At 34.9% G+C, this 15,474-nt stretch overlaps 3 protein-coding genes across 3 annotated transcripts; 2 read left to right on the forward strand and 1 right to left on the reverse strand.

Moving 5' to 3' along the window:
* Positions 1-3,054: 3,054 nt before the first annotated feature.
* LOC131609033 (protein PLASTID TRANSCRIPTIONALLY ACTIVE 14-like) lies at positions 3,055-7,478 on the forward strand. Its single transcript, XM_058880663.1, has 13 exons — positions 3,055-3,242; positions 3,319-3,462; positions 3,669-3,806; positions 3,983-4,108; positions 4,302-4,430; positions 4,709-4,798; positions 4,892-5,042; positions 5,176-5,285; positions 5,544-5,615; positions 5,848-5,953; positions 6,054-6,251; positions 6,346-6,388; positions 6,484-7,478. The coding sequence occupies exons 1-13, from the start codon at positions 3,186-3,188 to the stop codon at positions 6,560-6,562; spliced, it is 1,443 nt and encodes a 480-aa protein (XP_058736646.1). The 5' UTR covers positions 3,055-3,185; the 3' UTR covers positions 6,563-7,478.
* A 2,044-nt stretch (positions 7,479-9,522) lies between these two features.
* Positions 9,523-11,141, forward strand: LOC131609036 (UPF0481 protein At3g47200-like). The gene is made up of 2 exons (XM_058880665.1): positions 9,523-9,647; positions 9,789-11,141. The coding sequence occupies exon 2, from the start codon at positions 9,793-9,795 to the stop codon at positions 11,080-11,082; it is 1,290 nt and encodes a 429-aa protein (XP_058736648.1). The 5' UTR covers positions 9,523-9,647; positions 9,789-9,792; the 3' UTR covers positions 11,083-11,141.
* Positions 11,142-11,294: 153 nt separating this feature from the next.
* Positions 11,295-14,276, reverse strand: LOC131609034 (pentatricopeptide repeat-containing protein At3g57430, chloroplastic-like). Its single transcript, XM_058880664.1, has one exon. It carries the CDS (start codon positions 14,217-14,219, stop codon positions 11,577-11,579), a length of 2,643 nt encoding a protein of 880 aa, XP_058736647.1. The 5' UTR covers positions 14,220-14,276; the 3' UTR covers positions 11,295-11,576.
* Between the last annotated feature and the right edge of the window lie 1,198 nt (positions 14,277-15,474).

Genomic DNA, 15,474 nt, shown 5'->3' on the forward strand with positions numbered 1-15,474 from the left:
ATGAGGAAAATAACCCGCCACTAAGGCACCACACAGAAATGCATATGTCATGCCATGTATAATGAAAAATATAATTACCCGCCACTAAGGCATCCACACAGAAATCTCTACCCGCCACTAAGGCAATCACATAAAACTCCGTCACTAAGACAACAGCAAAGATCAAAATAATTATTATTGTTCCTCACCTAAGTTTAGGAGACACAACCTCTTTAATTAATTTTAAATTTTAAAATTTAAATTATATTAATATACACAATAACCAAAATTCAACATGACCAAACAAGACTTACCAATAACCATTTAATTCCTTTCCTGTAATGTGGCTACATATTCCAACCAGAAACAAGACTACATATCCACAAAAGACTTAATAATACCCCTTTAATTTCTTTCCTATAACATGAGCTAGATAGGTTTAGATAGCTATCAGAATAAATATAAATGATTATAATTTTAAGGCTTGGCTTTTCCCTTTTCAACTTTGATATATTTTATGTGGCCTACACGTTGGGTACACATACCAGCATATATACATCAATAATCGATCATGACTTATTTTCACATCAACACCCATGTATCTTAAACAACATATATAATTAAAACAAAAAGAACTATGATTACCCAGAATTATAAATAAGTCTAACTATATTTTAATTTGAATTCTAAATTATTTACGTTAAAATATATTATCAAAGAGATCAATTTTTTCTTATTCCTCGAACACATTAAAATATGTATACAAATATTTACCCAATTTATAAATCAAGTCTAGGTTAGAATTACATGAATAAGAGCCCTTACCTCTAAGTGCTTTCCTTAATGATAATTCATATGAACACTCTCCCAAAAGACACTAGAATCAGATAGTCAGGTAGTTGATGATGGAGATTGAACAAGCAGGGATATTCTACCATAAAATATAAATTTATTTTTGTTCTGTAAAAACTTTGTGAGTGGAGTATGTGAGAGTTTAAAAGGTGAAGATTGAGTCAAAAGTGGAGGAAGTTATGGAATAAAAACTGATTTTGTTGACCCAATATCCCAATTGGCCACGTAAAGATTTCTTCCCCTATATTTTCTACCACCACTGCTTCTTCTTACTTTTACTGCTACTATTATTAAATCACTCTTATTAATAACAAATTGGTCAATCCACCTATATTATTATTATTATTATTATTATTATTATTATTATTATTATTATTATTATTATTATTATTATTAAATATAATAAATTCATTTATAAATTTAACAAAATATAAATAATGGAGAGTAAACTAAACACGTTAGTATTACTAATTTAGTAAAATAATTAGTCATAGGACATATAATTGAAATGTTAAAATATAATAATAGAAATAAATAATTAAAAGTTAACTATATACTTAACATAAATTAATTATCAAATAATATATAAAATAAATTTCATATAAGGGAGTATATTTAATGTATGTAAAAATACTGGGATGTTACACATAGTAAAGATCAAATTCTGGCAAATAATGAGGAAGAAAATACATGTACATAACCTTAAACTTCAGCTTCCTTTGATGTGAGAAAACATATCAATGTTGTTTTGAAGTAGAAAACTTGATTGAGTATGGAAGAAGGTTATGGTAGGGTTCGAAGAAGAAATGGTGGTATGATCATGAGCGAAGCATACATGCAAGTTGGTGTTTTATTCAATTTTCTGATTGATAAATTTGGAACTACACTTTCAAATTATCCACTAAGTTGTGAAGTGCATGCAAAGTGCTGTCTTTTTTAATTTTCCGCTTGACAAATTTAAAATTGCACTTCAGAATTATTCACCGAGTTGTGAAAGGGGTGTTCGCGGTGCGGTTTGGGCGATTTTGACTTAAAAAATCATCCGAACCGCAAGAGGAAAAAGTGTGCGATTCGGTTTGGTTCGGTTGGCTTTTAGAAATAAAACCAAACCAAACCAAACCAATGCGGTTTGGATTGGTTCAATTTTTTTTACAAAAATTTATTAAGTCATACATACACATATTGATGACAACATAACTTTGTATTTAGTCATTTATGCGTTATCAAATAACAACAAAATTCTTCATATTTGGATAACAACTTTCCATTTAATATACAAAAATAATATTAGATAAAAGTGGAATAAAAAACATAAAATAGTAGCATAAAATAATATCAAAAACATTATAATGAAATAGAAAAAAAAGAGGAGATGAAATATTAAAGATAAAAAAGAAATAGCAGAAGTGATGCGATTAGATAAGAAGATGAATATTAAAAACGTAATTGGAAGAGAGAACAGTAGAATAAAAATAATAAGATGAAAATAAAGAACTTAAGAGATGAAATACTAGAAAAGAATATGTGATATGTATTTGGAAAAGAAGATGAGAAGAAGGTGCAATACCGTTGGGAGAGATTTGAGAAGAGTTAAATTGAAACCTTAAGTATGAGGAAAAAAATCATTCGTAATCGTAAGGTTAAGACATAAGGCTAAGACATAATATGTTTGAGTTTGGGTTGGATATAAGTTAATTGAAGTTTGGGGGTTGTAACATAATGCGGTTTGGTTCAGTTTGTAAAGTACAAACGACAAACCGAACCAAACCGCACGGTTTGTTATAAAATGGCCCAAACACATCCGAATCAAATGCGGGTTTTTTCGCTTTCGGTTTGGTTTGGTTCGTTTTGCAGTTTTCTATTGGACCGATTTGGTTTTGAATACCCCCAGTGAAATACATGCAAGGCAGTGTCCTTTTTCTTAATTTTCCGCTTGATAAATTCGAAACTACACTTCTGAATTATTCACTGAATTGTAAAATACATATAAGGTGGTGTCTTTTTCAATTTTCCGCTTCACAAGTTATTCGAAATTACACAAGTGAGTTATTCACTGAAATCTTAAATAAACAAAATCATTAGATTGATTCTTCCCCAATGATGGTGGGAATAGCAACCTCAATTATTTCACAGAGAATTCAAAAGTAAATTTTAAAAATAGAAAAAAGTTAATATTTTATATCGATCAAAATAGAGGCTTAAAAGTGTGTTTAATTGCTATTTCCACCCCAAACATACAAAACACGCGAGTTCGCTCAGAGGAACATAAAATGGATAACGTTGTTGTCTATTCCATTCTCCACTCTCCACTCTCTTTCTGTTTCTAGTTTCACCAGACAACAACATATGCTTCAATGGCTTCTTCTTTACCTCTCTATCAACTAACGCCTTGTTTCTTCTCAAAAACCCAGGTTCATTTCATTTCTCTTTCCTTCTATTTTTAATCTCTACTTTTTTGTTACTAATGCTTGTTTAATTCCTAAACAGTTCCAAGGTTTGCACCATAGCTATTTGTGGCGACCTACGTTTGGCTCTTGTGTTCAAAACAAACTGCGACCTGTTAAAGCTTCGGTTAATGCTCCCCCATTTCCATTGTTTCAGCCTCCCACAGTTGAAGATCCATCTTCTCAGGTAACAATTAGGACTAAAGCCTTAAGAACTGTGTGTGTGCGCGCGTGCCCGCGTTTGTGTTTTTAACAAATGGAGTATTGTACTTAATTTTGAGATAAAGTGTCTTCTTTCCTAAATGTACTGCCTTTGGATGAATTGTTTAGAGGGTCTTCTGTTTTGATGAGAATGAGATATCTGGTTGTAATTTTATTTATTTGTTCCTCTAGTTGGAGCCTGTGGATCCGGATTTCTACAGGATAGGATATGTCCGAAGCATGCGAGCTTATGGAGTTGATTTTAAGGAAGGGCCAAATGGTTTTGGTGTGTATGCTTCTAAAGATGTTGAACCTCTTCGCCGACCAAGGGTGAGTAGCCTCGTTTAAGTGATGGTATGGTACTCCACTTACATTCTAAAAGTTATAAAGCTGATGTGTGGTTGGTGGCAGTGACACATGCGACATAATTGAACATATAATGTTTTTCTTGATTATATTGTTAGTATTTGTCCGTGGCTGTTTTGCGTAATGGTGTACTTGGACAGGTTATAATGGAAATTCCTCTTGAATTGATGCTAACAATAAGCAAGAAGCTTCCGTGGATGTTTTTCCCTGATATAATTCCGATTGGTCATCCAATATTTGATATTATCAACTCGACAGATCCAGAGGTAATTGCGGTTCTCCTCTAAAGTTATTAGTTCAAAATATGATATAAATGATTTCTTGATTGTTTTCATGATAAATATATGTATAGTCAAGTTGTCGCCCTTTATTTAACTGTTGTATATACTAAAAAAGTCGAAACCTTTGTTAGTTTTTTTAGTTATCTGCTTAATGTAATTGTGTAAATCTTTGTGGCAGACAGATTGGGATTTACGATTAGCCTGCCTTCTCTTGTTTTCATTCGACTGCAAGGACAACTTTTGGCAGTATTACGGTGATTTCTTACCAAGTGCAGATGAAAGTACTAGCTTACTTCTAGCTTCAGAGGTGCGTAATTTTATTTTATCATTACACCATTGGTTGATATTTAGCTTACATTAGATGTATCACTTTTACGAGATTATGATTATTGATAAAATCTCGTTAACAAAGGGACATCAAATACATAATAGATGCTTCAACGTCCACTTTACGAAATCTCATTTTTTTTATAGGACAAATGTTAGTAAGTTTATGGTTATATTAAGTCTTTGAGGATTGGACCCTGGATCTACTGCTTAGAACTCTTTCAATGTCCCTTATTTCATGTTGATTTGTGTATCTAGGAGGAACTTTTGGAGCTGCAGGATCCCGATCTTGCTTCTACAATTAGAATTGAGCAACGACGAGTTTTAGATTTCTGGGAGAAGCACTGGGTAAAGACCAATTTGTCCATGTTGAAATTGCTGGTATCCATTATGCACATCACCTAGTTTTTATTCTTAACAAATTGCGTTAATCATGTTTAGCATACTGGTGCGCCCCTAAAAGTGAAACGTCTTGCGCGTGATCCTAAAAGGTTCACTTGGGCAGTGGGAATTGCACAGTCAAGATGTATCAACATGCAAATGAGAATGTGTGCATTAACTCAGGATGCAAATATGCTGATTCCTTATGCCGGTAAGCTTTATTCACCTCAAATGGTCTAACTAACTCCGCCGTCATTTTCGTACTCGTGCATTGTAGCAGTTCTTTTTTTCTTTTTCTTCCCAATAGAACTGAGCTAACTGGTTAAGCTGGTCTTGCTTTTCAGATATGCTGAACCATTCATTTGAGCCAAACTGTTTTTTCCATTGGCGGTTTAAGGACAGGATGCTTGAGGTTCTTATAAATGCTGGACAAAAGATTAAAAAAGGAGACGAGGTAAATCATTTTTTATTTCCGTGAAGTATATTTTTCTTGATTCCTTCCTTGTATTACACATTGCTTAGAGCATATTTTATTTTTATTCTTATCAAAGTGACTTGGGAGTGTTATTGTTCATAAGCTTGAAAAGTATTAATTGGTTAATTTGTGCATGCTTTTTAGAGCACGGATACTTTTAGTGAAACCAAGTTTTTTCTTTGCATGCTTATTTACCCTTCATGGATATCCTGATTATGCTGTAAAATGTTGTAACAGATGACAGTTGATTACATGAGTGCACAGAAGAATGACATGTTAATGCAAAGATACGGATTTTCCTCGCCAGTGGTAATTTTCTCCTAAATCTTGATCAATGAAAGGTTCTGTATTTTTTTCATGTTGTTCGTGCTGAAAATTTGTCAGCTATTGTTTTTTGAATGCTAATTGTCACTATATTTGCATGTCCTTTTTAGAAGTATTATTATTATTCTTCAATGAATAACACATAAACTTATGCATGCTTTCTATTTTTTCCATTGAATTTTGAAAATATATTTCTCAAAGTCACTTATATTTGTAGAATCCTTGGGATGTAATCGAATTCTCGGGAAAGGCACAAATCCATTTGGATTCCTTCTTGTCAGTTTTCAACATATCAGGCCTTCCGGAAGAGTATTATCGTAACGGTACGAACAATATTATTTTTCGATTCTTGAATCTACTTCGTTGCATTTTTATCTATTCAGATTAGCATTATTTAGCACATCAATATGTAATTCTTAGCAGAAGTTCTATCGAATGCTGGAGATACTTTTGTTGATGGAGCGGTCATAGCTGCAGCGCGAACATTGCCAACATGGTCAGTTGGAGACATGCCTCCAATCCCAAGCAAAGAAAGGAAGGCTGCAAAGGCAATACAACTCGAGTGCAAACAAATGCTTGCAAAATTTGCTACCACCTCTAAGCAAGACAAAAAATTGTTAGGTAAATTCATTGTTCATATCTTGATATTACAATCAGCGCCATTTTAAGATAGAAAAACTAAAGCTAATCGCTATCTTATGCGTAATGACCACAGATTCTTCACCGGAAGCCACGAGAACGCTTGAAGCTGCAATAAAGTATGTCGAATTCACATATCTAAGTAAATTTTAATTCATTAGCATTATCTTAACCTTCTAGTAATTTTTTTTCTTTCTGTGAATGTGTCATACAGGTATAGATTGCACAGGAAACTGTTAATCGAAAAAGTTTTCCTTGCATTGGAGATCTATGTAGAGCAATTACTGTTCTGATTTTGATTCTACTAACTGTACAATAGCCATGAAAATTTTGTAACATTGTTGTGTACCTGTATCACTAGTTTAGGCAATGATTCTATTCTGTTATATTCATTTTGTTTTATCCTAATAGAAGTGTAGTAGTTATTTGATTACTATAAACCGGATTTCTGTGTGCTTATAATCTAGAGTTATGTGTGCCTTGACCAAGATAGACACACATAACCAGATTATAAGCTAGCTTGAGCTGTGATACATGAAAAATCCAGTGAGTTCTTGCAGTAGAAGGTAACTCTAGCTTATAAACAATTGTACCTAACTCTGAGTTCTTCCTCAGCTGCAGAATGTTTTCTATATTGTTGTAGCTTAACCAGCACTTCATCTCCCACTTGCATAGATACTTCTTGCCTGTTTTTTATCAGCATGGGCCTTCATCACATGTTGTGCTCTTGCCTAGTTGATCTTTAACTTAGCTAACAAGGCATCTATGTTTTCTAGTTGCTAACTTAGCTAAGAAGGTTATCTGTTGAGAGTAGGGGATCTCGCCCATATAGTGCTTTGAATGATGTCACCCTAAGCTAGTGTGGAAATCAATGTTGTACCGAAATTTGACCCAAGGTAAAGTTTTTACCCAACCTTTAGGATTCTCATACGTGAAGCATCGGAGGTACATTTGCAGGCAGTTGTTTAGAATTTCAGATTTACCATCTGATTGTGGATGATATGCTGAAGACATGGTCAATGTAGTACCTTGTGACTTGAATAAATTCTGCCTGAATGAGCTAGTAAACACGTTATCCCAATCAGACACAATTGATTTAGGTATTCCATGCAGCTTGACTATATTATAAAGGGTAAAAAAATGAGCATACTTAGGGAGTCTATCCACTACAACCATGATCTTTATGAAGCCATGCTTGTTGTTCAAGGGTTTGGAGTGACTGGTCCATTAAACTTTTCAGACTTCTTTGGTCAGTTCGGATAATGAACTTGTTTCCTAACAAGTAATGTATGAACTTAGCCAAAGCTTCAGTGATTGCAAATGACTCTAGTATAAGCTGATTGTTTTAGCATTCTAGGTGCTATTTTTTTTTTTTTATAAAAAAAATAGGCTATATGTGCATTATGTCCCAGTACTGCTACTACACCAATGCTAGATGCATCGGTCTCCAAAATGAATGGCTGGGTAAAATCGGGTAATGTTAATACTGGTGCTTCAGTCATAACTTTTTTAAGCCTCATAAAAGCTGCTTATGTCTCAGAATTCCACCTAAAATTGTCCTTCAAGAGACCCGTTAAAGGGCTAGCAATGTGTGCATTAGCTTTGATAAACCTTCTACAGTATCTTATTAAGCCTAGAAACCCTCTTAATTGCTTGACACTATCAGGAGTAGGTCACTCCAACACTGCATGTACCTCAGTATTTTCCATTTACACCCCCTTTCCCAGATACCTTGTGGCCTAAGTAATTTACTTCTGAAGCTCTAAATCAACACTTTGAGAATCTGGCGTAAAATTCATGTTGTTGCAATGTCAGCAACACTGCTTCCAAGTGTTTGATATGATCCTTCCAAAAAGAGATATATACCAATATATCATCAAAAAATACTAGAACAAATTTCTTAAGTGCACTCTGGAATATTTTGTTCATTGTGAGCTGGAAGGTTGCTGGTGCATTTGTTAGCCCAAATGGCATTACTAACTATTCATAATGACCATGGTGGGTTCTAAATGCCGTTTTAACTCGATCTTCTGGTTTTACCGATATCAGATGGTACCCTGACCTGAGGTCCAGCTTTGAAAAATATTTAACTCCATACAATTCTTCTAGCTCATCCAATGTTGGCATAGGGAAACTATGCTTCACAGTGATTACATCGAAGGCTCGATAATCAGTGAAAAATCCCTGTCTCCCATCTTTCTTTTTGACAATTAGAATTGAAGAAGAGAAAGGATTGTTGCCTGGTTGTATTCTATCTTGATCCAACATTTCTTGCACCATTTTTTCTATTTTCTCTTTCTATGTATGTCAATACCTATAACGTAGGACCTGACCCCTGTTGCACTAGTATGGCATGATCATGCTCTCTCTCTCTTAAGTGGTAAGGCTGATGGTACTTTGAATACTTGAGCATAAGGATGCAGTAATATGGCAATTTCAGGATCAATGTTTGTTAGTACTTCAAATAATGTATCTTCAGGTACCTTCTTCTGAAACCATTGTATTGCAAAACACTCTTCTATTGCATCTGTGTGATGCAATCTTCTTAAATGATTGAATTGAGCTGGACTTAGGTCCATATTCCCTTCACCTTGCAAAGTAATGAATTGACCATTCTGGAAGAACTTCAGTGTCAGTGTTGCATAGTCAGTAACACGTGGACCAATTGTTGCTAGCCAAGTCGATCCTAAAATCACATTTGCACCAGAGAATTGTAACAGATGCACATCAATATTGACTTCTTGACCTTGGATCTGCAATGGTCATTGTTGAATCAGGCCTTCTGCACTTATAGTTGTAGGCTAAGGTAACAACTTTGCTTACCGTTATAGGTTCCATCGCTTTCACATCTCTACTATTATCATCTTGTTATTCACTGAGAAAACAATCTATAATAATCAAAGAACTGATATGCCTTAAATATCCAATCCATTAGGTTTTTCTCATCAAATCTATGAAAATAAAGTTTGACATGTCTCACTTGAAATGGAGTATTCGGTGGTTCACTCTACTCCATTTCAGTATATTTCATTCCGGTTCATTCCGATCTAGTGATTCAATCAAACTGATGTTACATATATGTGAATATAAATAAGAAAACTGTTTGACACTGACACGTTCCTAATATATTCTAAAGAAATAAAAAATTACTTCTGTATGGCATGCCAGCTATTGGAGACTGGATTGACTTATCTATCCCATTTATTGATTGGTTAGCTCATAGCCACATGTTATATCTAACCCATTTTATCATGAAAATATAATACCATTCTACAAAATAAGACAAAACCATAAGGCAATACTGAGTGGAATATAGATCTGCTCCATGTTAACCAAAACTACTCAAGATTATTAATACTTCACTATTTCAGCATTCAGGTTATTTGTTTCTTCTTATCATTTTTTCTCTCTCTTTCAATTCTATATAAGAGTTATTGATAATTTAGATTCAATTTTTGAGTTTATTTGATGACATAAGTATTTGTAAGACTATCTGAAAGAATTTATACATAATTTTAGGGAAATGGAGGCAAAACCAGATGGTTGTGTGAGTGAACTGAAGAATGAACTGATTGAAATGCTTAAAGGAGTGGTTGTTCCAGAAATGTCTGGAATCCATGAACAATACATATACAAAGTACCACCAAGAATTCGCCAAGCTAATCCACAAGCTTATACACCTCAAGTCATTTCCATTGGTCCTTTTCACAGTCCATATGGTTCAAGTAGTGACAACATTTTGCACCAAATGGAACAACTCAAACTCAAATATCTCAAAGGGTTTCTAAATAGAACAAACCTATCTCTGGATGATTTAGTTTCCAAATTTCAAGAGTGGGAAAATAGAATCAGAAATTGTTATGCAGGGCTTTTTACCTTTAACAGCAAAGATTTCTTAAAAATCATTATAGTTGACGCATGCTTCATAATTGAACACTTTCTTAGGTTTTTTAGATACAAAAATTGGATGCAAAATGACCCTATATTACTAAAACCTTGGTTACTTGGTGACATTAAACGCGACTTAGTACTCCTTGAAAATCAGCTACCGTTTTTTGTTCTTGAAGATATATACAAATTAGCTAGTATACACCTTGAATTTCCTTCTTTTCTTACAACTACTATATATTATTTTCAACAATTCAACCAACAGAACATGAATTCAGGAAGAGTACAAAGTCCAAAACACTTCACAGATCTGTTAAGAACATTTTTGCTGCCGTCATCATTTGATTTTGTACAAGAAGAACCGGGAGATGCAATTGAACATGTATACAGTGTGAGTCAATTATCAGAAGCAGGATTAGTATTTGAAGCAAGTGAAAGTAAATGCTTACTTGACTTGAATTTTGATGACAAGGGTGTATTGAAAATGCCATGTTTTCATGTCCATGATACAACTGAGATATACATGAGGAATATATTAGCATTTGAAGAATGCCACATTTCAGATCAAGATTCATGTTACATTTCTCAGTACTTAAGTATCTTAGATTTTCTTATTAATACAGAAAAAGATGTGAGCATCTTGGTTGATAAGAAAATTATTGTGAATTGGATGGGTGATGCTAATGCAGTGGCTGCAATGGTTAACAATCTTTGCAAAAATGTTTCAATGCCTACACTGAATTCAAAATATATATCTATATGTTATAGGTTAAATGGTTTCTATGAAAACCCTAGCAATAAATATAAGGCTATATTTGTACATGAGTACTTCAACACTCCTTGGAAAATAGCATCTACTGTAACTGCTGTGTTGCTGCTTTTGTTTACTCTTATCCAGGCTGTATGTTCAATCTGCTCACTTTAATAATGTATTGATAACTCTTATTGTCTAACAAGTTACAAGTTGATACAAGATTGATGATTTTTGGCATACCTCTTTGTTTCAATTCACTTCATATTGTTCAATGTTTATCTCTTATAGACTAATTGATGGGAGCCTATGACCTTATCTACGTTATATCCAACCAAATTTGTTCATGTTGAACATTAAAATAGAGTTTAATCTCATAAATTTATTAGTTCCTTAATCAATTTAAACATAAGTCAAACTACTTATTTAAGTACATCAACAACCTACTCTGGCCACTATTGAGGTCCAACTAATTTGGCAAATTAATAGGGATTCAGTAAATACAAATATGAAATTCTATACAGGTTCTGAGTTATTCAAAATGTGCAATGGCACACTCCTCATCCATGAAGGAGAAGGGAATGGATAGAGAAATAGAGCAAGGGAGAGAGGAGGAGAGGGTTAGGTGAATTATTTAAAAATAATCCACTTCTTTTACAATTCAATTTTTACCAATAATCCCCACAAGAGCAAGTACCATTTCTGAAATGATGGAACCTTCTAACATCTCTAAGAATGATTTCTCTGTCCATAATCTTTGATATGAATTTAGTGGCAACATGGCAGTCATTGCAAACTCTAAGGTTTTTAGCAACTCTAATAGTAGTTCCATGAGAAGTATTTAAAAGGCCAAAAGCAATTGCCAATCTCTCACTATGCCCACAAAGCATAGTTTCCTTCTCTTCCTCACCAACATTGTGAAGTACACAAGAAGTATCAGGTACATATCCCTCCTTTTTCATTCTTTGTGACAGGGTTTCAAGATACTCATGAAGCTCTTTACTTTGTGGATGTGAAATATCCCCTGCCACAAACTTATGAACCTCATCACCATGCTCAATCCAACTACATCCAGGTTCTTTTCTTACTCCCATTTCCTTCATTTTCTTCCTAACATCCATAGCTTGGTCCCAAAGTCCGGCTGAAGAGTAAATGTTAGACAATAGAACATAGTGGCTAGCCACATTTGGCTCCAATACAAATAGTTGCTTTGCTGCAATTTCGCCAATTTCTAAATTCTGGTGGATCTTGCAAGCACCAAGCAAGCTACTCCAAGCATCTACTTTGTTCATACTGGATGGCATTGTCATGATCAGCTTATATGCCTCTTCGATCCGGCCTGACCGGCCAAGCAAGTCTACAAGACATGCATAATGGTCAGATGTGGGTTGAATTCCATGTTTAGCTTTCATTGTATGGAATAAATGAAGGCCTTCATCCACCATTCCAGAGTGACTAAGAGAAGCAAAAATAGCAATATAGGTCACTTCATTAGGCCTTATTTCCCCGTTATTGTCTCCTTCTGCAACCATTCTTTTAAAAAGCTCAAAAGCTTCTTCCCCTTTCCCATGCATCCCATAAGCCATGATAAGAACATTCCAAGTAATAACATTTCTTACAGACATTTGCTCAAATACTATCCTAGATAAGTTCAGGCAACCACATTTTGCATACATGTCAACTAGTGCACTTCCAACAGCAACATCCTTTGACAGCTTTTGTTTAATAGCATACGCATGAATCTCTTTCCCTTTCCCAAGTGCAGCCAAGGCAGCACAGCCAGGAAGCACAGTCATTAGAGTCACCGAATTCGGCTTAAGTGGAACACTTTCTTTATCTTCATCATCATCAAACGTGTTAATCCTATGTTCTCCTTGACCTCTCTGCATGTCATGCAGAAGATTAAGTGCATCGTCGTGGCGCCCACAAACAACATAACCAGTAATCATTGTATTCCATGACACTATATCTCTCCTATTCATGCTTCCAAATACACTCCTTGAAATCTCTATCCGTCCAATTCTTGAATACATGTCCATTAGTGCATTTTGCACATACTTATCTTTCTCAAAACCCCATTTCACTACACAACCATGGATTCCTTCTTTGTCCAAGAATTCTTCACACCGTACAGAAGCAGGCAAAACACTCGATAAAGTCACGGAATTCGGACTCAAACCCAACTCAAAAACCATCTCAACAAAGAGTTCGATAGCCTCATAATCAAACTCATTGCGTGCATAACCAGAAATCATAGCATTCCAAACTGCAACCGTCCTCCTAACAATCCCTTCAAAAACCAACCTACCCTTTTCAGCTTTCTTGCAATTACAATACATGTCAACCAAAGCACTGCCAACAAAAGAATTCTCAATCAAATGATTGTTCTTCAATACAAAGGAATGTATCTCCTTCCCCCAACTCAACATCTCTAAATGAGAACACGCAGGCAAAGCACTTGCAAAAGTAACCCCATCAGGCCAAATTCCCGTTTGAAGCATAGCATGTAAATACAACAATGCTTCCTCAAATCTATCATTCTGAGAAAGTGAACTAATAATAGTGTTCCATGATACCAAATCTTTGTCGTCAAAAACATCAAACAAAGCCTTTGCCTCATGAACTCTACCTAACTTAGCATACATTGTTACCAAAGCATTGTTAGTGAAAGTTCTCCAATCACCATTCCTCAACATAAAAGCGTGAACTTGCTTCCCAAGTAACAACCCGTTACGCAGATTAGAACACGCATGAGCTACACTGACTAACGTAAACGAAGTTGGTTCCACATTCTCCAACAACATTAACCGGAGGAGTTGAATTGACAGCTCCCACTCCTCGAACCGACCCGCAGCAGCAATCATGGAGTTCCAGGAGACGTCGTCTCGGTTGGCTATTCCGTCAAACACGCGGCGTGCGGCGTGGATGTCACCGCACTTGCCATACATGTTGACGAGGGAGTTGGGGACGGCGGCTACCGATGAAGGGAGGGCGTGACCGAATTTGAAGACATGGGCGTGTATTTGTTTGCCGAGGTTAAGGTCTTGGATGCCGGCAGTGGCTTTTAGGACGGCGGGGAATGCGAAGTTGTCTGGGGGTACGCCAGCGGTGACCATGTTGGCGTATGTGGAGATGGCTTGGTGAAAGGAGGAAGAGGATTGGGCTTGAGAGCGAAGGTGGTCGATCCATGCGGAAGGAGAACGGGGTTCTGTGGCGGTGGAGGGTGGAGGAAGGTGTTTGTTGGGAGTGAGGGAAGAAGGATAAGGGAGGAGTAACAGTTGTTGGTTGAGAGAGGACATTTCAACGACCATCCAAATTTGGGAAAATAATTATCTTACCCTCGCCTATATTTTCATTAAAATAAATTTTGCAATTTCTTTTCCATCTGTCTACTCTTAAACTCTTTGTAAGAATCTAAAATCGTCTATGTCTTCGAAATCATCTATTACTCGTTATACTTTATTTTAGATTATATATAATTTTAGTTCAGAGATATATCTCCGAACCCATCTATTATCCATTGTACTTAATTTTAATTTAAAAATTTATATTTTAAAATATCTCTGATGCTTTAAATAAAAATTGAAACAGAAACATTATGAATATCATTAGTTAAACGGAAATTTATAGTTGATTATTATAACTACTCGATATTAAATTAAAACATTCAACATTACATAGATAAATTGATAATTGAAAAAAATATCTCTGATGCTTTAAATAAAAATTGAAACAGAAACATTATGAATATCATTAGTTAAACGGAAATTTATAGTTGATTATTATAACTACTCGATATTAAATTAAAACATTCAACATTACATAGATAAATTGATAATTGAAAAATTAACATTACAAATCGTTATAAACGGGTAGTTCTGGACGTTACAACATGTTGATAATAATATCTTTAATGGATCTTATAATCTTCGCATCCACTTCAATTGGATCATTTGTTTCAAATCGACGAAAAATACTCCACATAACCTCTAAATTTGCACCTGCCTTCAGTTCGAAGTTGGTGAACTGTATCTTTACGTCCCTGTCAAACAAGGGTGAACGATACTCGAGCTTTACAACTCGTCGATTTTCTAAATGTCGTTTGTGCTTATTCAATTTGGTTATTAGATCGACACGAGTTATATCCTCGCAAATCCTAAACTGAAGTGGTGACATCTCACTATTGAAATACACAAATGCAAGGTTGGGATATGTATTCTTTTGTTGGTGTTTTGTAGAAAAGAATGGGATGAGAGTCACCCTATTTATACTTGGCCTATATTGTAACGCCCGAATTTAATTAATTATTTAATTATATTATTTGAGGATTTAATTATTGGAATTTAGTCGAAGTTTGGGAATTATCGGCGTAATTGGATTATTTAGTCGGTTAATTGAAAAATTATTAAAGTTGGATTTTTATCACTTCTGCTAGGTCGACCCACACATCAACTAGGTCGACCTAAACTGAAGAAATGTCCCAAAAACGCATTTGAAGAGAATTCTGGTCGACCTACTTCCCTAACAGGTCGACCTAACTAGGAGCAAATATCATTCAAAGCTAAT

Source organism: Vicia villosa, linkage group LG6 (genome assembly GCF_029867415.1).
Source record: "Vicia villosa cultivar HV-30 ecotype Madison, WI linkage group LG6, Vvil1.0, whole genome shotgun sequence".
NCBI lineage: Eukaryota > Viridiplantae > Streptophyta > Magnoliopsida > Fabales > Fabaceae > Vicia > Vicia villosa.